We start from the raw sequence: 22,705 nt of genomic DNA on the forward strand, positions 1-22,705 counted from the left end.
CGCCGCAGCTCCGGCGTTGGCAGACGAACCGAAGACGACATTGTCTTCCCTCCGGCCCAGCCAACCAAGGGCGTGTTTTGAGTATCGATTCCTCCCACTCGCTTCCTTCCCTGTGCCGGACCGTTGCGGTGGCCGCCGGAGCATCGTCAGAGTGTCGCTGGAGTGTCGCCAACGCCGGAGCTGTGACGACCCGCAATCCGAACTGCCTGGCTGGGTGGAAGACGACGGACACTGGCGACACTACGACGACATTGGATGGAGGGAAAACGACAACGTCTAGGGGCGGCAGGTATTCGACGAGAGTTGTGGTGGCTAGTTCGAAGGTTCGAAGGTTCGAAGGTGCTCCATGAAATGTTCTCCAGCTTCTCTCTCTGAAAACATTTTAATCTCAAATTTTCGAAATAACCCTACATTTTGAATCTGTCCCCAATTCTCTCATTGCCACGTCATTCTTTCATTTAAAAAAAAAAAATTTCCACATGCACCAGTCACATTTAAACACGCGTCAAGTGTCTAAATGTTGTCAAAACAGGTTGTTCAAATATCATTTTCCTTGCGTAAGAGATACGGGTCGTACCTAATAGTCGTATCATATTTGAGCATCATAGATTGGGACAAAATAGTAAAATATTCGTATGTATTTACCTATATTTCAGAATGAAGCTATTGCAAGATTATTATTATTATAAAATATACGTACGTAATTTGAATTATTATACTATGTAATATAGAATTTATATATTTATATACCTATTTATTATAAGTTAAACAAGAGAGATAAATTTGAACTAACTTAATAATACAATAAAATATACGGATTAAAAATAAAAATATAATATACTAATAAAATACATGTACTACGTATGTGTGTCTCCTTTTTCTTATTATATGTAATTAATTTAGTTTAAAAATATTTAAATTTAAATAAACAATAACTTAAAAGGATGAAATAATAAGATATTTTAGTTTACAAAACGGTTAAATTTAAATAAGAGTAAAAATGATAAGATAATTATTTTAATTAAAAGAATGGTTAATTACTTAAAGAGTAACAACCCAATTATATATATATATATATATATATATATAATACTTGTATTGTACTAAATATACATTGTGATTGTGAGGTGAGTTTTTTTATTGTGTGTTGTTGAGCATATTGCAATAACTTAGAAATCTCTTTTAAATTTTTCACTAATGTGATCTTCATTTATTTAAGGTTTAATGTTTCGGTAGATCTTATTTTCGTTCAGAATTTCAAATAGGTCCCTTACTTGTTCGGTGTCTCAATTGAGTCCTTATTTTGTGAAAATTGTAACAATTAGATCCTTGCCGTTAAATTGGACCTAACAACGTTAATGGAAGGTTGATGTGGCATGGTGATGTATGTTTTTAATTGAGGTGGCATGGTTGATGTGACATGTTTTTAATCACTTTCACAATACCATATTTAGAGAATTTATTCTTTCCTTTGAGTTTCTCTTTTGTAAATGGACCAGCTTTGAAGGGTCATTTCTTTTGGTTAGTCTACTGCAAGTTTCTCACTTAGGGGAGGACTTTCTTCTTCCTATTCCTTCTAGTCCAGCTCACGACACAGGGAGAAATTTCTCCTTTATTCTTCTTTGGGGCTGGGTTCGCGAGAGGGAGGCGAGCTCCGACGACAACGACATTGTGCTGGCGCTACGATGACGTGACAATGACGCGTCCTCCCTTCTCATTTCACAGTGAGTGTTGTAGCGGCGAGATTGATTTTCCGGCAACGTCGCAACAAGGGTTTTGATTTGGATTTCTTGAATCTTCTCTACAGATTTTTGATTTCGTGATTTGGGCTAGGGTTTTTATTTGGGTTTCTCTGTGCTTGTAATTTGATCTTGCATTTGGGGGTTGGTTTTCGAATTGAGATTTGGGTTTTTGATTCACATTTTGGGTTCTATTTATCACGATTCCGAATTCTCAGTGGTGGTTGATGGTGGTGGCGTCAATGGAGATGCTGGTAGGTGCGACCATGGGTCACGGTGACTGGGGATGGCAACGACACCTCTGAAGAAGAAAAGAAAAAAATGATCTGAACCAACATCACAAGAAGCTGAGCGGAAGGTAAAAGCACCATTGAGAACAATCTCCAAGTCACCCGAATCATCTTTTTAACCAGCAAGGATGTCAACTCAGCCTGCAAAAATCGTGATGCATACTTTGCGATTGTATCAATGTTAGCTGTGAATGAACCCTAATTTTTCAAATTAAATGTCCAATCTATGCAATTGATTCCTAATTTCCATGAACCCCTACAATTTCATAACGAAGTTCTCCCAATCCCAATCCCTAATTCAAACAATTTAAATCCCTAATTCATTCCCAATATTTCATTCATTCTTTCCAATTTCTTCTTTTAAAAAAAAATAAAATATCCTCATCAAAATCACATACATCGAGTAATACAGTCCATCTCAATTAAATCATAGTCCACCGTGCCACGTCAAACATAGACTAATTGCCGTTGAGTCCAATTTAACGGCAAGGGTCTAATTGTTAAAATTTTCATAAAATAAGGACCCAATTGAGACACCGAACAAGTATGAGACCTATTTGAGATTCTGGACAAAAATAGGGACCTACCAAAACATTAAACCTTCATTTTAACTTCGATTCATAATACATTCATAACAAATTCAATCAATCTTAAATTTTTAACTCTTACGATATGAGGCGCTACCCATTTGGAAGAAATGTTTTTTCGTAATTTGCTAACACTTATATGAAAAAAGGTTAATCATTTGTAGTAAATCCTAAATGGAACTAAGGTTCACTCAATGTTTAACTAAAATTATAATAAATCTTAGGTTTAATGTCTCGGTAGGTCCCTATTTTGGTCCGAAATCTCAAATAGGTCCTCTTTCTTTTCGGCATAATCTAGACAACACCCTACAACCCACAATGCGGTGACCAAGAACAGCTCTTACAGCTAGAATGAACGGAGGAAAACATAAAGAAGGTTACACTAGGCACATGCAACTTGCTCTAGGTCCCAAACAGCGGGGAACAATGAAGAGCTACTTACCCGCTGAAGAATGAAAATCTATTCGGATGGTTGCAAAGGTCTTTACGCCGCGGTCACTTCAGCACCACCTAAACCAACATGCAACCACTAAACGTGAGGGAAAGGTAGAGAGAAGGCAGAGATAAATGAAGGAACAAGCTTTTTAGAGAAAGAATGGGAAGCTGAGATAATGAACTCAGATCTGAAAAGTCCCTCCTAAGGTCATAGTGCCCTTAGTGTTATGAGCCTGACTGCTTCAACATAAGGCCCAACTGCCATATATTTTTAGGCCCTTACATTCTCCCATTCATAAAAAAATTTTCGACCTCGAAATTAGACTTACCAATGAAAAGGTGAGGATAGGACTCCCTCATGACTCCCTCAAACTCCCAAGTAGAGTCACCAGTCCTACTATCCCAGACGACTTTGACTAGACTGTTTGTTCTGGCTCTCCTCAATTCTGACAGGCTACACTTCCACAGACAGATCTTCTCTAACTTGAACATTTTCAGCTTCTAGCACATGAGACGGATTTGGCACATATTTCCTAAGCTGTGAGACATGAAACACTTGATGAAGGTTTGCAAGTCGGGGTGGCATGACTATCTCATAGGCAACTGACCCTATACGTCTCAGGATCTGATAAGGACCAAGGTACCTAGGAGAGAACTTCCTAGCACGAATAGCTCTACCCACACCAGTAGTAGGAGTTACTCAGAGGAAGATATGATCCCCAACCTCAAACTCCAAGGGTCTACGTCTCTGGTCAGCATAGGACTTCTGTCTACTCTGAGAAGCTGCATCTGCTCTTGAATCAGCTTCACCTTCTCCGTAGTCTGTTGTACTAACTCGGGCCCTGTTAACACATATTCTCCCTCCTGAAACCAACACAAAGGTGTCCTGCAGCGTCTTCCATACAGGGCTTCAAACGAAGCCATACCAATACTGGCCTGATAGCTATTGTTGAAGGTGAACTCCACCAACGGCAACACCTCATCCCAGACTCCCAAGTGATCCAAAATACATGTCCTCAACAAGTCCTCAAGTGATTGGATCGTCCTTTCTAATTGTCCATCGGTCTGGGGATGATACGTTGAACTCATCTGCAGCCTACTGTCCATCTCACTCTAAAGTGTTTGCCAAAAGCGAGATGTGAACCGTGGATCTCTATCTGATACGATGCTAGAAGGTACTCCATGCAGTCTCACAATCTCCTTGATGTACAATTGCGTCAACTTCGACATCGACATTCTCAAATTAATCGCTAAGAAATGGGCACTCTTGGTCAACCTATCCACAATCACCCAAATCGCATCATGACCTCTAACCATGCATGGTAAATGGGTAACAAAATCCATGGCTATGTTGTCCCATTTCCACTCAGGTAAAAAAATAGATTATACTGGATTGAATTTAACATAAAAAAACAAAGAAATTTAACTTGACTCCATCAAATATATTTTAAGTTGGATAGTGACTTTTTCCAAACCCATGCACTATAACTTTATCAGTAATTACTTTTTACTTTAAAACATTATAATTATTAAATATTTCTTTTAATTTATATATTTATTATATAAAGATTCACAATGTTCTCGAGAGAATAAATTTTCTTGCAAATAGTGCAGAACTCGTTAGAGTCTGACATCAATACATGTATCCAAATGGTGAAGTCTAGTATTTGTGAGTGCATGTGTTAGAATTTATTGATATGGATGTTTATGTGTGTTAAAATCTATATATATGTTATGAAACCTCTTTTGGCACATTAGCTTACCATTTCTTCTTTGTTTGTATGTTTGTTTGTTTTTTCTTATTTTTGATGATCACCTTAATTGTCTGAGCAGAGGAAGATATCTATGTAGATAAGGTGCTAGTTGGTGATGATGCTGAAACATAGAGTAGGATATTTAGTTTCAGTGTATAGTGATTTTTGTAAAACTCTATTACACTTCTAGTTTCAGTCCAATGTAACTCTTAGTAGTATGTACCTTGTAAACATACAATTCTGTTATTATAGTTGTATAAGGATAACTATCATAAAATTCTTTTAATTGTTGAATGCTATTAAAATGGGATGTTACAAGTGATATAATTTGATAAAAAAAGCAATATTATTTTTTAATTAAATTGATACTTGAAAATTGTAATTTTCAATTTTTTTTTCCAAAACCTTAGTTCAATTTGTCTGATATAGTCCAATTCGCTCAAAAATAGATTGAATTGGATTGACGTTAACATTAAAAAAAAAAACAAAGAAATTTAACTTTTGACTCTTCAAATATATTTTAAGTCGGATAGTGACTTTTTCCAAACCTATGCACTATAACTTTATCAGTAATTATTTTTTACTTTAAAAAAATTTTCTTGCAAATAGTAAATATTTTATTCTTTTTCTATGAAATTTATTTTCAACTTTTTTGTCCTTTTCATTTGGCATGGAAAGAAGCAAGACATAATCGACAAGCACTGTAAATATTGTAGTTACAGACACGCCGGCTTGAGCATTGGTATTCTTAGTAATGAATAGGAAACCATAATTTGTGGAATTCATATTCAGAGCTCAAAGATATGCATAAATAACAACTTGGTAACCATAACAGGTTTGTAATAAGCTGCATACCACAGTTCAGAGTTGAAACTGAAGATGGGGGAAGCTACAGAGAGGTATTCTTGCTTTTTTTCTCGCAAGTTTCAAATACCAATTTACATTTTCTGAGTCCTTTTGACCTTTGGGATGTGGTTGAATTTAACAGGTATGCAGTGGTGACAGGAGCAAATAAAGGGATTGGATTAGAGATAGTTAGGCAGTTAGCTTCAGAAGGAATAAAGGTGGTACTCACTGCAAGGAATGAAGAGAGGGGTCTTCAAGCATTGGAAACACTCAAAGCCTCTGGTCTTTCTCATCTACTGTTGTTTCATCAGCTAGATGTGGCTCATGCTGCAAGTGTAGCTGCTTTTGCAGATTTTATCAAATCCAAATTTGGTAAACTTGATATTCTGGTAAAATCAGACTTTCATGCTTCTCTCTTTTGTTTGTTCTAAGTTAAAGTTTGTCTCATAAATCTTCCGTGCTTAGGCTTCAGTTAAAAGTGAAAGACTTTTGAATATTTCTTATTATTCCTCTTTCTAAATTTCCATAATTATCTCATCTCAAACAAAAGTTTTCTGTTTTTGCTCATTTGTTAAAAGAATTCATCGGATTTGGATAGAAATTGTTCAGTGCTGTTGGTGAGTGCATTAACCATTACTTTTAATGATACTTTTAAGATAGTAGAGGCACTAGAAGTTAAAAAGAGATTTCATTGAATCAATTTGACAGATTCCTTTTACATCTAGTCATTTGATTAGGATAAATTTTTGTAACGGCTTGAAGGGAATCAATTCTTTACATATGGTAACTTTTTGTGTTAGCATGTTTCAATATGAAATGTTGTTCTATGCAGGTTAACAATGCGGGAATCAATGGAGTTGTAATTGAAGACAGAGACTTAATTACTGCAGTCATCGTGAATCGTGGGGTAAGAATATAAGCGTGTTCTGAAATCTAATTAATAGACATGGAAAGTTGCAGTGTCTAAAAGTGACCTAAAGTCTGCAACTTTTCTAGACAATTTGAAAATCTAGATCCCATCCCATGTCAACTACCGAAATGGTAAAAGTAGAGCTTATAAAGGCTTGGAAAATTCTCATCTCATGAACTTGCATTTGTTGTTAAGCCCAACACAAAGTCAAGGAATTATGAAAGCATTTTAACAACAGTTAAGGATTTTGGAATTGGCTCTTCTTTTGCAGTGTTAATGATTAGGTTATCCTGCATATTGTTACTACAACTCCATAGATTTCTTGAATGTACAAGAGACTTAAAAAGTTATGTGTAATTGTAGGATTTGCAAACAGTCATTGAGCTGCCACTGTTTTCAGGTGATACCAGATGAGGAAGCAACAAGGGCAGTGACTCAAACATATGAATTAGCAGAAGAATGCTTGCAAATAAATTACTATGGCGCTAAAATAACTACAGAATCCCTTATGCCCCTCTTGCAATTATCTGACTCTCCAAGAATTGTGAATGTATCATCCACTCTCGGGCAATTAGAGGTAGGCAACAACTTCTTCTGCAAATAACTTCATCTCATCTGAATAGTTAATGAATAGCCAATCATATGTTATGCAATGTAACCTTGAGTGTTTCAAAACTTTCCTGTAACAGATATTAGTTTACTATTGCATCTTGTTTCCTTTAATTTTCTGAAGGTGTTGTTGCTTGTTGATGTAAAATTCAGAGTTTCCCTAAAGAATCATGGGCAAGAGGAGTGTTGTGTGATGGTGAAAAGCTGACAGAAGAGAAAGTGGATGAAATAGTGAAGAAATTTCTAAGTGATTACAAAGAAGGTTCATTAGAGAGTAAAGGGTGGCCAAGGTATCTAGGTGCCTATATTGTGTCGAAAGCTGCTATGAATGGGTACACGAGAATCCTTGCTAAGAAACATCCTTCATTCTGCATAAACAGTGTTTGCCCTGGTTACGTGAAGACAGATATAACATCAAACACTGGTTTTCTAACAGTTGAAGAAGGTGCTGCTAGTCCTGTCAAGCTTGCATTGCTTCCCAATGGCTCTCCATCTGGTCTCTTCTATTACAGAACTGATGTCGCTTCCTTTTGATTTCTATTTATGCAATTTTCTGGTTTGCGGATAAAACCAGTGATTTTACTTCTCAATTGTTGAACCTGTTTCAAGCACATTATATCATGTTGTATTAAACTTGTGTTGTTTGTATCTTAAAGTCTAAACAATAAAGTTAATATTTAAGTACTATAGGCATTTGTTTTACTTTTGAGACATCAAAATATTTTTTGAATATTTGAGGAATAAAAGTAGATTTATTTTTAGATATAAAAGCAAGATATCATTTCACTATAAATATACATCAAATTTTGTGAAAAATATTAGTTCACATAAAATATCTAAATAGTAATATTAATTATAAAAAATAATATACATCCATATTTGTTTATCTTTTCCAAATTCATTCAGTGAAGTCTTTGAACCACTCACTTGAGCTTAGTAAATAGATTGGAACATCTTAATTCATAATAGGCTTATTAGTATCTTTTAAGAAAAAGTAAGGAGTTGCGTCAAGATTTATCATCTAATCAAAAGGTTACATCCACATATCACTTTCTTCTACCACCAACTCAAATTAATACTCTTAATTGTTTTGATTACTTTTATTATCTTATATTTTATTTTCGTGTTCAAATTAAAATTGTAATATTTTAAATAAATTATCATAAGTTAAAATAATCTTATACATGGATATAACAAAAAGAAAATGAATAATTTATTTTGGGTACCATAGATAAAATAAATGGATTTTTTTTCATTATATTTTGACATCTAATTTTATTTTACATTTGACTGTATCATTCCACTAACATAAAAGTTAGTGACATTAAATTGAGGTTAGAGTTAAAAATTAATGTGTTTTAATGTCAATTACACTCAAGGCGGATGTCACTTAATGTTGACATCATATTGCACCAATGTCAAGTTGGAGACACTTCAAACAATAATTGGTAAATATTTAGTGTTTGTTAATGTTTTTAACAAACGTTGCATTTTTCTCTTAAGTTTCATTTATCTTTACAATTGGTTTCAACCTAAAAAATAGAAAATTTTCCAACATAGTATATATCTCATAAAATTTCCTAGAATAGTATGTAATTCAAAACTAAAACTATTGTAACACAAAATGTACATTTCATAATCCAAAATTTATATCCAAAATTTATATCTTAGACAGTTTTCAATCAAATTCACTAATGTTAAACTTAAACCTAACTTCATTGTTCAAGTAGAAATATTACTCATTCTTGTCTTATTTTCTTCATTATCTCGTTTGTTGTAGATGATGAATTCTTGAATCGCTGAAAAAATTATATAACTTCATTATATATATATATATATATATATATATATATATAAATATTTAAAGTTTGATATAATTTCTAATATGTTAAGCATATATATTATTATTTTTGTCCAATCATCTTTGATTCATGTTGAAATAATGGTTTTCATCTTAAACATAACGTAATAGCCACATCCAAATCAATTTTTATGCTTGTTACACTAAATATGTTAGAAAATAATCATATATTAAGGACATAAATTGACGTGTCAAAATTAATAACTTACATATCAAGAGAATTCCGACCTTTGGACATATTACTTGAATTTGCATTGATTTGGACTTATCCACAATTCTAATTAAATTGAAAACATATGTTAGTAGCAATATATAATCTAAGATAATGGGAAAGAAAAAATATACCAAATTCCATCACACGAAAAGAAAAGGGACAAAGTAAAATGTATGGAAACCAAAACTAACCTTATAATTAAAAATCAATTAATGAGAACTAAGTATTGAGCGAAAAAGTAAAAGGGACACCAGAGCAAGGAAAGCAACCTCGTTGTTGTCGTTGGAAGGTCACCTTTAAGCCTCGTTACCATTGTTTGAAGGTGACCTTGAAGCCTTTGGAATGCCCTTGGACGAAAACCAATCAGTGAAAAAAACACAATTAAGGCACCGAAAAACCTTCAATGTTAGCTTCCCTTACCTTGAATTTGGACTCTTATTGCTCCATAGATTCTTCCTCCACAGTCCACTTGTATCGACGACTCAATCTACACAAAATAACTTCATATCAATGATCTGAAACTACCACTAGAATCACAAGTATGAAGAGGACCAAATTGGGGAAGATTGAGCTACATGTAGCTTGTCAAGCTCACATGCACAAAACAAACGGTTTGAATTTCTAGAAAAGGGGTAAAGGAAAAACTTACTCTAATTGTTATTCCAATCAGACGAATGTGTAAGATTCTTCATTGAACTCAAAGGTGGTGATGGCAACCTCCTTAGCTAGGTTAGGCCAAAACTAGGAAATGAGCATGAAGGTGTGTTTCCTTGGATGGATGATGCGGAAAAGTGGTGGTAAATGATCCAAGGATGATGATCTAAGGTGCGGATGGTGTAGAAGCTCATGACCTTTAGGAGGTATGATGGTGATGGTGTAGTGTTTGGTGGCTCCAAGAAAGGTGAGGCCAACTCAAGGAGGAAGGTGATTAGAGGAGCGTAGGGTTTCTCTAGTCTTGATCTAGGAAGTGTATGACCATAATTTGGCAGCATAACATTACATTAATCCAAGATGAAATACAAGGGTGGAGACACCTCTATTTATAGGCTAAGGGTGTCTCCAGAACCTAAAAGCATGATCTTCCATCTTTGCTCTCATTGGCCAAAAATGAGGCCTTATAAGGAGTGGACAAATGTCCACAAATCCTCTCCAATGATGGAAGAACATGTGGACACTCACAAAACACAATCATCTCCATTCCTAGAGTATCATGTGGTCATTACTAAAAGCAAATCCTCTCCAATGATAGAGGAACATGTGGCCACTACCAAAAAGAAGTCATCTATACTCCTAGGGTGCCATTTGACCACTTATAAAAAGAAAATTCTCTCCAACTGAAGCATGACATATGGCACACACTTTCCACTTGGTTTGGATGTCTAACTTAAGGAAAATCCTATGCTACTTAGGCCTTAATACAAGCTTTAAACAAACTTACACACATGACCAAATACAATGGCCTAGATATCCTACACTACTCTTAAGTCCATGCTCTATGATGGCTCCAAAGGTGACCCACAAGGTAGAGTTGATGTTATCTTCGTGGATGACTTCCACATTTTTGAAAGTGCTTGACCATGGCTAGGAGATTTATCATCAAGTGATTTCTGATTGAAGAACATATGAAGTATGACTGAGAGAGCTTAGAGAGACTCAAAGAAGATTGAGGGAAAAATAGTTTTAAAAAAATGAATAAGCTTTTTAATATGAACTTTATATAATGAAACCATTTATAGTTTAGCCTCTCACTAATAAAATATTCAAGTGACTTCTTAACAACCTTGTATATCTTATCTAAATTTTTATATTTTCACAATAAGTAGATTTGAGTATCAAACAGTTTTATAAAATTATATTAAATTTAAATTTCATTTTCTTAAAATAATATTCAAACTATATATAGGCCATATTATATTATATAATATATCTATATATATATATATATATTGTAAAATTTATTTTTTTATATGAAATTTGTGAGTTTGAGTTAGATTTAAATTTTATATATTAATCATATAAATTATATAATTTTATTTATGGTAGAAATATCTAATATGAAAGTTTGAAATTTTTATAATGTTTAAAATATATATAAAAAAATTGAAAGTTATTAAAAGTAGTGGTTAAGAATGGTACGCAATTTGATTTAAATTCGACTTTCTTTTACACCATTCTGACTAGTATATGGTAATGGTAGAGTAGGCTTACCTTTCAGAAGTAAAAGCAGGAATAATCGTTTCATTTTGTGGTATAAAAGAAAAGAAGGTACAACGAAGATGTTGAAAGGAAAGAGAAGAGAAAAGGGTGAAGATAAAGGTTCCAAGATTGGAAAGAAGGTACGTTTCTTCAGTTCTTCTTCTTCTTATTCATGCACATATTCGTATCAATGGCTGAATCTTTATAGTTTCATACTAAAGTTTTAGAATTACTTGCTTATATGCTTCTTAGTTCTTCTCATGTTGCTTTCAAGATAAGATGACTTTCAATAATGGTTCTGCGAGGACCACTATTTTCCTCATTTTTCTAAGATATTTCTTTCTTTTTTTGTGAGAGATAAATTTCGAGCAACAAATGTTGTTTCATTAAGTTTGACGTAGATTGATGTATAAGTTTACACTTATATATATATTTGGGATATTTTCTTGCATTCATTCTAGGTAGTGCCGTCAAAATGGGTTGAAACCCATGAGTCAATCCGGGTCACCACGGGTTTGAGCTAGATTGGGTTGAAAAAAAAATGCAAAATTTTTTATGCGAGTCAATTTTGACCCGACTAACTAAGAACCCAGTTCACACGGGTTGAACTCGTGGTGGGTCTGGTTGGTTCACCAACCCACCTATTTTTTTAATTAAATCAAATTAATTAAATTAATTATTCAAATCTAATTTTTTTATTGAAATTAAATTAATTAAATTAATTATTCAAAACGCACAACCTTTACTTAGTAATAGAGTCTTTCGTGTTGTTGTCTTTCCAAAAGTTTCCCCTGTGCAAATAAAACCATAAGATTATAGATTAGATAATATTATAGATGGAGATAAATGCTTCAAGAGAGCATAATACTATGGATTTATTCAGGACTCCAATTTAATAGATGGATAATATTATAGATTGGATAATTCAAGAATATATCATTTGTTTTATCTTGTTTTTAGACCTATCTAGAAGCATGACAGTTTTATCTTGTGCTATATAACGATTATATGTAGTTTCTTGGTCAAACGGTTGTGTATGTCTCATTAAACTAAATTGGCAAGATTTTATGCTTGATAGCTTAGAATATATATAACAATATATTTCTTTTGTTTCATTTTCTTTTATATCAATTGGTCCAATTATTACTATTTCAATTTAATCGATCAAAGTAATATGTTATAAGAATCTCAAAAGAAGAGGGTGAAAAAAAGTTAATTAAGTGAACCAATGAGCCAACCCGTTTAACCCACCAACCCGTGGTGGGTCGGGTCGGGTTCGAATTTTTTTGGCTCGCTAATAAATAAGTCGAGTTGGGTTGGCTCACTAAGTGACCAACCTATGGTGGGTCGGGTCGGGTCGGGTCGGGCCAGGTTACCCGTTTTGACAGCTCTAATTTTAGGTGCATATATATAATATTATCTTTTTAGTTTTTTATTTTGTTTTTATAATTTTTTATTAAATCCTTAATGTTAATTAGAAAAGGGATAGGACATGACACTTTTTATTTTTTTATTTATTTTTAAAATTTTGTGTACAAGAAAAATGAGCTATTTGTTTATTTACTTTTAACATAAAAAACTAGACTCTTCTAATTTTTGGGTAACATTCTCTTGAATTGGTTATCAATTCGTACTTTGTCAATCAAATATTAAGACAAAACTTTAGTGTTGTTTTCTGTGAGACCCTAGATAATTAGCAATGATAATCTCTGTCGCATCACCATTAATACACACGCCACGTCACTGCTCCGGGTAATTAAAACCCACTTTGCATTGCATGCACGCATGCCACTTGTCACGTTGGAAGGTTCTGAAGTCAGAATGGGAGTGCAGGTGTCCGAAAACGAGACGCTCGTTCGTCTGGAATTGGAAGAAACAAAAGTGATTTTTCGAAAAACTCTTCCACTCACCTGCACCATTCATCTTCTTCCTCATAACCCAACCTTTCGTTTTCTCCAACTTCTCTCTAGAAACCTTCACCTTCTCTCTACTGTAACTCATCACCTTCTTCTCCGATCACGTTTCAGAACCGTAGGAACGTTCCTGGCACCGTGAGCTTCAATCCGAACCAAACAGATCCTAGTTCTGTAACCGGTAAGTCACTCGACTCTGGACGATGATCTGAACGTTTGTTCTGTAGTACATGCAAACTAAGATTCAGTTGCATGCATGGGTTATAGGTCTGAGTTGTTTCTGATTTCTGGTGTTTTAGATTAAGTGAAAGTTGTTGAGCGAAACCTGAGGGTAGAACGCTGTTAGAGGTCGAACAAAAACCTTGCTTTTCGGGAGTACACTGCTATCCAGGTAAGGGAAGCTTAGTAATTTAATTTATACTTGTATGTTGTATGTAAACATGATATGAACTGAATGTATGAGATGTATGCTGGTTGAGTATGCCTGATCGAACGTTGCTGTACTGAATGAATATGATATGTGTTGGTTGAAATGTATGATATGGGTGATACGTGTGAATAAGAAATATACATGCTTAGAAGCGAGTGAATGTAAGTGAAACTTGAATATCAACTTCCCTATGATAACGTATGTCCGACATTAAACGGTTCTCGACCGTTTGGTGTTCTAGTAAACTTCTTTGAATTGGAATACTTTCATTTGGGAAGGATTCTGGTCGAGCATGAGCTATGTAGGTCTTTCACTTAGAGCTCATAATGAGCAGTGTCGATCTTACACATAGTAATCGTATTGGGTAGTGCTCGGTCTTACACCAAGCGCTCTTACTCTTTTCGTGAAAAATCCTTGTAATACAGATCATTCATCTGTGTCGATCAACAGTGTCGAACACCCTTGGTAATACAGATCATCCATCTGTATCGACCGACAGTGTCGAGCATCCCTGTAATACAGATCCTTCATCTGTGTCGACCGACAATGTTGAGCACCCTTGATATTACAGATCGTCCATCTGTGTCGACCGACAGTGTCGAGCACCCTTGTAATTCAGATCATTCATCTGCGTCGACCGATAGTGTCGAACCCCCTTGTAATACAGATCATTCATCTGTGTCGACCAACAGTGTCGAACCCCCTTGTAATTCAGATCATTCATCTGTGTCGACCGACAGTGTCGAACCCCCTTGTAATACAGATCATTCATCTGTGTCGACAAACAGTGTCGAGCACCGTGTTAATACAGGTCGTTCATCTATCTGGTAGTCAGTATTACTTTATTTTGGAACGGGGTAAGTTCTTTAGTCTCGTTCCTCACGGTTGTCCTCGTTATAAAGAGGGCTGAAAGTTCAATATTTATGTACTTGGACTGAAAGACAAAAATGAAAATAAAAGTGAAAGATTTTGAATGATGAACATTATATGAGATGAATAAACGTTTATGAATTTTGTACGAGCGTTCCAGGGAGGAACGACTCACATATGTTGAATGTGGAATTTGGTAAAGTATGACTGTGGGCATGCTAATGCTGGCTTGGTCCATCCTGATATTCCGTGACACTCGTCTTCACGTAGAGGAGAGTAGTTCATGTGTGGGAATGGCAGGAGGTCCTTAGTCCATAAGTTAACATGGGCGACGTAAGAACGGACTAACCTCGAGTGGCAGCTGTTGAGTGTATCCCAGTTACTACACCACTCGGGTGCAAGGACGCCTGTAGCTACACAGATCATACAGTCCGGACGGTCCGTCTAGAAATAGTTGTTGGATATTTGTTTATTTATTTATGTTGAATCATTCTGGTATGTTTGACTTGATTGAATTGATACTTAATGTATGAATTAAATTACATGAGCTTACCCTGTGTTCTCTTCTTTGTGTTGTCGATTGTCTTTGTACGTCCGTCTTGTCCTTGCGATGATCATCCATGTGGATGGGAGCAGATGGAAGTGAGCTGCTGGAAGAGGCGCTGGCAGAAGAAATTTCGGAAGATGTCAATCCGGTTGAAGTAGGGGTTAAGGTCGAGCCCTAGAGTGCTCGACATGTGGTAGCCGTTAGTATTTTTGTTTAGTCTTAGAATTTGGAATACCGCTGGCTACACTACTATTTGTACTTTAAACCGTTCGACGATTTGAACCTCGTATCTTTTTGTAAAGACTGCACTGTTTTAATGATTAATGTAATTACTTCTGATTATGGTGATCACTATATTTTGGGATGTTACATTTTCTATGGATCATTATAACATGAAAATCATAAAAACATGAAGATCTTCTTAGTCAATGCATTTTTAATAATAACAATAAAAGTTATTTATCATTTCATTGTTTATATTAATCACAAAATATGCCATAATCACCACATCATTCAATTAACAAAATAAGTCAAACAGTAGAAACTTTATTAAAAAATATTAAAATTTGAAACAATTAATAAACCAAAAAATCTACTAAAAATATTTAAATTTATTATAATTTTTAACCTATTTACAATTATAATTATGATTCAGTAGGAGTTTCTTACTGTGTGCACTGTCGACATAAGTTGAAAAGTTGAAGAGTTAAATATCACATGAGTTGAAATGACAAGCATTTAGTATAAATAAGCATTTTGATATGATTTTATTCTATGTAATTCATGCATCATGAGTGAAAAAGTCAACAAAAAAAGAGGACAAAGTCCTCTAGTTATCGACATACTCATCTTCATAGTCATTTTTTCCAATATTCCCCCATAACTTTGAAAATTGAGTTCAACAATTATTATCATAAGATTCTGCTCCCTTAATTTGAAAATTGGCATGCCAAATTTGCACTAAGAAATACTATAAAAACTGGCAATCAATTTAGAAGAGTAGAAAGTCAGGAATCAAAATTTGGTAGTTTTTCTTAATCTTTTGCTGCATTTCTTTTCTGTTTAGTGCCCTCACAATTCTCTATCTCAAAATAAATCATAGACTATCTCTTTCTTTTTTTTTAACTAAAATTGGTATTAATCGTTCTTAGATTTATTCTGTGTTCATTACTCATTCATTCATTTATAATAATAAAATAAAATAAAGACCTTCTGAATTTAGAATTTTTCTTTTTCACAACCTTCTGTTCTGTATTTTCATCTTTACACAAAAAGAGAATCATTAATACAAGGATACACAAATTACAAGGAAATGCAGCATTTGTCATTTTCATATTTAACAAGAGTTGCAGACATATTGATGGGGCATTATTACCGTCAAAATTTTCTCATTATAAAAAGAATATGACATTAACAAGCTCAACAGGTTTGCAGCAACAGACTTGAAAGTTTAAACTGAAGATGGGAGAGGCAACAGAAAGGTAGAACATTGGCATTCTTTGTTGTTTTTCAGTTTTGTTATTCAACTTTCAATTTTGTTGTTGAACTGAAATCTTACATTTTGCGAATTCCTTTTGATCTTTGTGGGTTTGAGTTTATCAGGTATGCAGTTGTGACAGGTGCAAACAAAGGAATCGGATTGGAGATAGTTAAGCAGTTAGCCTCAGCAGGGATCAAGGTTGTGCTCACAGCAAGAAATGAAGAGAGGGGTCTGCATGCAATGGAAACAATAAAAGCCTCAGCTCTATCTCACCTTGTAATGTTTCATCAGCTGGATGTGGCTGATGCAACCAGTGTAGCTAATCTGGCTGATTTCATCAAATCTAAGTTTGGAAAACTTGATATTCTGGTAAAATTCAACTTTGATTCTCATCTCCCCTTTTAGTTTGGTTGTAAATGAAAGTCTGTCAAAGAAATGTATGCAGTTAGTTCTTCTTTTTGTATCATTCTGAACATGAAATTTACTTTTTTATAGTTCTTTCCATTTGCATGTCGGTGTAATCATGTTGCTACGGCTGTTATTCGTTGTTAGAATGTTAGTTGAGGTTCTGGATGTTAAGAATGTATGAGATATTGTTTTATTTTGCTCTTTGTTTGATGTAAACCGTCTTCATTATGCATCAGGTTATGCTCTTTTCCATCTTCCATTATGTGTTAAGTATGATTCAGTTTCGATTTACCAACTTGAAAGATTTCTTTCATATCTAGTTATTGAGTAGTGATAAATTTTCTTGATTGCTTCAAAGGGAATCTCATAATCTGTGATTTTAGATATTTGCATATTTCATTAAGGAAAATTGTACAATGCAGGTTAACAATGCAGGGATTGGTGGAACAGTAACCAAAGACGTTGGTTTATTGCCTTCAGTTATCCTTAGCCGCGGGGTGAGTGTCTAGGCCTTTTCCAAATGCTAGTTAATGGAAGACTTTATACTGTTCAAGCTCTCTGAACTACAATATTTATCTATTAAACAGCCTATTCTTAACTTGATACCATGGTGAAAACTTCTATCAATTCTGGCTGGAGCTTAGGCATTTCAGAAATGATTAATTTCTCAATTTAGATTATCATGCTTATCTTGATAGTATTCAGAATGTTGAAGTTTCCCCTTTTTGCAATGTTGAAGTCATAGAACATTAGAAATGTAGCTCTTAGAAAGGTTGTGATATGTTTTATATTGGATCAGGGGACATTATTAGAGGTTTGAAAAACTTTCTTGATAGAGTGTTGTGAATATTCTGCAGGCTGTATCAGAAGAAGATGGAACAAAGGCAATAACTCAAACATACGAGCTAGCTGAAGAATGCTTGCAAATAAATTACTATGGCACTAAAATAACTGTAGAATCACTCATGCCCCTCCTTCAATTATCTGACTCACCAAGAATTGTGAATGTTTCGTCCTCTTTGGGGCAATTAGAGGTAGGCAATAATAGCTTCTTGTGCCAATAAATTCTTAATGGTTTTGCATGAAATCTGACTGGAAAGGATAACGGGAGATTGAACTTTGAAATTCTTAATTTTATAGTTGAAACGGAGTAAATCTTATCTTATAAACTAATTTTGTAAAGTTAAGTTTAAAGTTTTACAATACCTCCTCTTCTTGACTTAAAATCTTAGTTAAGTCTATATCGATCTGATAAATAGCCAATCCATCTCTTCTTAACATTATACAAAATTTCCTGTAACAGATATTAGTTTATTGTTGCATCTTGTTTCCTTTAATTTTCTGAAGGTGTTGTTGCTTGTTGATGTAAAATTCAGAGTTTCCCTAAAGAATCATGGGCAAGAGGAGTGTTGTGTGATGGTGAAAAGCTGACAGAAGAGAAAGTGGATGAAATAGTGAAGAAATTTCTAAGTGATTACAAAGAAGGTTCATTAGAGAGTAAAGGGTGGCCAAGGTATCTAGGTGCCTATATTGTGTCGAAAGCTGCTATGAATGGGTACACGAGAATCCTTGCTAAGAAACATCCTTCATTCTGCATAAACAGTGTTTGCCCTGGTTACGTGAAGACAGATATAACATCAAACACTGGTTTTCTAACAGTTGAAGAAGGTGCTGCTAGTCCTGTCAAGCTTGCATTGCTTCCCAATGGCTCTCCATCTGGTCTCTTCTATTACAGAACTGATGTCGCTTCCTTTTGATTTCTATTTATGCAATTTTCTGGTTTGCGGATAAAACCAGTGATTTTACTTCTCAATTGTTGAACCTGTTTCAAGCACATTATATCATGTTGTATTAAACTTGTGTTGTTTGTATCTTAAAGTCTAAACAATAAAGTTAATATTTAAGTACTATAGGCATTTGTTTTACTTTTGAGACATCAAAATATTTTTTGAATATTTGAGGAATAAAAGTAGATTTATTTTTAGATATAAAAGCAAGATATCATTTCACTATAAATATACATCAAATTTTGTGAAAAATATTAGTTCACATAAAATATCTAAATAGTAATATTAATTATAAAAAATAATATACATCCATATTTGTTTATCTTTTCCAAATTCATTCAGTGAAGTCTTTGAACCACTCACTTGAGCTTAGTAAATAGATTGGAACATCTTAATTCATAATAGGCTTATTAGTATCTTTTAAGAAAAAGTAAGGAGTTGCGTCAAGATTTATCATCTAATCAAAAGGTTACATCCACATATCACTTTCTTCTACCACCAACTCAAATTAATACTCTTAATTGTTTTGATTACTTTTATTATCTTATATTTTATTTTCGTGTTCAAATTAAAATTGTAATATTTTAAATAAATTATCATAAGTTAAAATAATCTTATACATGGATATAACAAAAAAATTTTCTTGCAAATAGTAAATATTTTATTCTTTTTCTATGAAATTTATTTTCAACTTTTTTGTCCTTTTCATTTGGCATGGAAAGAAGCAAGACATAATCGACAAGCACTGTAAATATTGTAGTTACAGACACGCCGGCTTGAGCATTGGTATTCTTAGTAATGAATAGGAAACCATAATTTGTGGAATTCATATTCAGAGCTCAAAGATATGCATAAATAACAACTTGGTAACCATAACAGGTTTGTAATAAGCTGCATACCACAGTTCAGAGTTGAAACTGAAGATGGGGGAAGCTACAGAGAGGTATTCTTGCTTTTTTTCTCGCAAGTTTCAAATACCAATTTACATTTTCTGAGTCCTTTTGACCTTTGGGATGTGGTTGAATTTAACAGGTATGCAGTGGTGACAGGAGCAAATAAAGGGATTGGATTAGAGATAGTTAGGCAGTTAGCTTCAGAAGGAATAAAGGTGGTACTCACTGCAAGGAATGAAGAGAGGGGTCTTCAAGCATTGGAAACACTCAAAGCCTCTGGTCTTTCTCATCTACTGTTGTTTCATCAGCTAGATGTGGCTCATGCTGCAAGTGTAGCTGCTTTTGCAGATTTTATCAAATCCAAATTTGGTAAACTTGATATTCTGGTAAAATCAGACTTTCATGCTTCTCTCTTTTGTTTGTTCTAAGTTAAAGTTTGTCTCATAAATCTTCCGTGCTTAGGCTTCAGTTAAAAGTGAAAGACTTTTGAATATTTCTTATTATTCCTCTTTCTAAATTTCCATAATTATCTCATCTCAAACAAAAGTTTTCTGTTTTTGCTCATTTGTTAAAAGAATTCATCGGATTTGGATAGAAATTGTTCAGTGCTGTTGGTGAGTGCATTAACCATTACTTTTAATGATACTTTTAAGATAGTAGAGGCACTAGAAGTTAAAAAGAGATTTCATTGAATCAATTTGACAGATTCCTTTTACATCTAGTCATTTGATTAGGATAAATTTTTGTAACGGCTTGAAGGGAATCAATTCTTTACATATGGTAACTTTTTGTGTTAGCATGTTTCAATATGAAATGTTGTTCTATGCAGGTTAACAATGCGGGAATCAATGGAGTTGTAATTGAAGACAGAGACTTAATTACTGCAGTCATCGTGAATCGTGGGGTAAGAATATAAGCGTGTTCTGAAATCTAATTAATAGACATGGAAAGTTGCAGTGTCTAAAAGTGACCTAAAGTCTGCAACTTTTCTAGACAATTTGAAAATCTAGATCCCATCCCATGTCAACTACCGAAATGGTAAAAGTAGAGCTTATAAAGGCTTGGAAAATTCTCATCTCATGAACTTGCATTTGTTGTTAAGCCCAACACAAAGTCAAGGAATTATGAAAGCATTTTAACAACAGTTAAGGATTTTGGAATTGGCTCTTCTTTTGCAGTGTTAATGATTAGGTTATCCTGCATATTGTTACTACAACTCCATAGATTTCTTGAATGTACAAGAGACTTAAAAAGTTATGTGTAATTGTAGGATTTGCAAACAGTCATTGAGCTGCCACTGTTTTCAGGTGATACCAGATGAGGAAGCAACAAGGGCAGTGACTCAAACATATGAATTAGCAGAAGAATGCTTGCAAATAAATTACTATGGCGCTAAAATAACTACAGAATCCCTTATGCCCCTCTTGCAATTATCTGACTCTCCAAGAATTGTGAATGTATCATCCACTCTCGGGCAATTAGAGGTAGGCAACAACTTCTTCTGCAAATAACTTCATCTCATCTGAATAGTTAATGAATAGCCAATCATATGTTATGCAATGTAACCTTGAGTGTTTCAAAACTTTCCTGTAACAGATATTAGTTTACTATTGCATCTTGTTTCCTTTAATTTTCTGAAGGTGTTGTTGCTTGTTGATGTAAAATTCAGAGTTTCCCTAAAGAATCATGGGCAAGAGGAGTGTTGTGTGATGGTGAAAAGCTGACAGAAGAGAAAGTGGATGAAATAGTGAAGAAATTTCTAAGTGATTACAAAGAAGGTTCATTAGAGAGTAAAGGGTGGCCAAGGTATCTAGGTGCCTATATTGTGTCGAAAGCTGCTATGAATGGGTACACGAGAATCCTTGCTAAGAAACATCCTTCATTCTGCATAAACAGTGTTTGCCCTGGTTACGTGAAGACAGATATAACATCAAACACTGGTTTTCTAACAGTTGAAGAAGGTGCTGCTAGTCCTGTCAAGCTTTCACTTCTTCCCAATGGTTCTCCATCTGGTCTCTTCTATTTCAGAACTGATGTCGCTTCCTTTTGATTTCCGGTGATATGCAATTTTCTGGTTTGAGGACAAAACCAGTGCTTTTGCTTCTCAATTGTTGAACCTATTTCAAAAACATTATATCATGTTGTATTAAACTTGTGTTGTTTGTATCTTAAAGTCTAAACTATTTATGCAATAATGTCAAATCAGATAAGATAGACATTTCGATCAAATTTTGAAAAAACTATAATTTTAAACTAAGTATTTTGTTTAATTTTAAATTAAAAATAAAACTAATTAAAAATAAAACTAATTTTAAGTAGTGGTTTAATTTAGGAAAATGATACTTGAACAACCATTTTTGACAACATTTAGACACGCGCACACGTGTCAAAATCTGAGTGGTCCAGTTCGTCGACAAGTGTTGTTCACCGGCTGAACATCCACCGCCGTTGGAACCTTTGGAAGCAACGAGCACCGAATGGGACGCTTTCTCTTCGTTCCGTCGTTGTTGGAGCATTCGTTTGGGAATTCGTTTGTTCTTGTTCGATGTGTTTTAGTTCTTTTCTAATTTTTTGATCATTTACTGGTTTAGTTCTTTTGACACAATTATTATGCCATTTATATACAATTTCATGTCCGATGAACCATTCTTTGTAAAATTCATGGTGCAGAAACTGCAGTGGTAGCAAAGACAAAATAAGTGGGGACTTCAGTCAAAGGTTTTGCATAACCAGGTCAACTACGTTGCAGGTACAACACTTGCACACTCCAAGCCAACCATACTTGTAAGTTTTTAATGTTTATTTATGAAAATATAAAATTTTATTGTTTCATTGATATGTTAAATAACATTATTTTTATGTTGGACTTTGTTTGATGTAGATATGATTGTGGAGTTATTGTTTTGAAATTTATGGAGTTGTGGGATAGCGTTGAG

General features: G+C 34.2%; 3 protein-coding genes across 3 annotated transcripts; all 3 read left to right on the forward strand.

Annotated features, from left to right (window-relative positions):
• The first annotated feature begins 5,511 nt into the window (after window positions 1–5,511).
• On the forward strand, window positions 5,512–7,857 carry LOC124828183 ((+)-neomenthol dehydrogenase-like). Its single transcript, XM_088102180.1, has 5 exons — window positions 5,512–5,704; window positions 5,794–6,040; window positions 6,484–6,558; window positions 6,962–7,138; window positions 7,324–7,857. The coding sequence occupies exons 1-5, from the start codon at window positions 5,685–5,687 to the stop codon at window positions 7,702–7,704; spliced, it is 900 nt and encodes a 299-aa protein (XP_087958306.1). The 5' UTR covers window positions 5,512–5,684; the 3' UTR covers window positions 7,705–7,857.
• Window positions 7,858–11,424: 3,567 nt separating this feature from the next.
• LOC124828181 ((+)-neomenthol dehydrogenase-like) lies at window positions 11,425–18,999 on the forward strand. Its single transcript, XM_047301408.2, has 6 exons — window positions 11,425–11,581; window positions 16,628–16,682; window positions 16,804–17,050; window positions 17,512–17,586; window positions 17,947–18,123; window positions 18,466–18,999. The coding sequence occupies exons 2-6, from the start codon at window positions 16,663–16,665 to the stop codon at window positions 18,844–18,846; spliced, it is 900 nt and encodes a 299-aa protein (XP_047157364.2). The 5' UTR covers window positions 11,425–11,581; window positions 16,628–16,662; the 3' UTR covers window positions 18,847–18,999.
• A 624-nt stretch (window positions 19,000–19,623) lies between these two features.
• On the forward strand, window positions 19,624–21,998 carry LOC148191222 ((+)-neomenthol dehydrogenase-like). The gene is made up of 5 exons (XM_088102188.1): window positions 19,624–19,819; window positions 19,909–20,155; window positions 20,599–20,673; window positions 21,077–21,253; window positions 21,439–21,998. Exons 1-5 carry the CDS (start codon window positions 19,800–19,802, stop codon window positions 21,817–21,819), a joined length of 900 nt encoding a protein of 299 aa, XP_087958314.1. The 5' UTR covers window positions 19,624–19,799; the 3' UTR covers window positions 21,820–21,998.
• Window positions 21,999–22,705: the final 707 nt, after the last annotated feature.

Source organism: Vigna umbellata, chromosome 11 (genome assembly GCF_029865625.1).
Source record: "Vigna umbellata cultivar VRB3 chromosome 11, Vumbellata_1.0, whole genome shotgun sequence".
NCBI classification, from domain to species: domain Eukaryota; kingdom Viridiplantae; phylum Streptophyta; class Magnoliopsida; order Fabales; family Fabaceae; genus Vigna; species Vigna umbellata.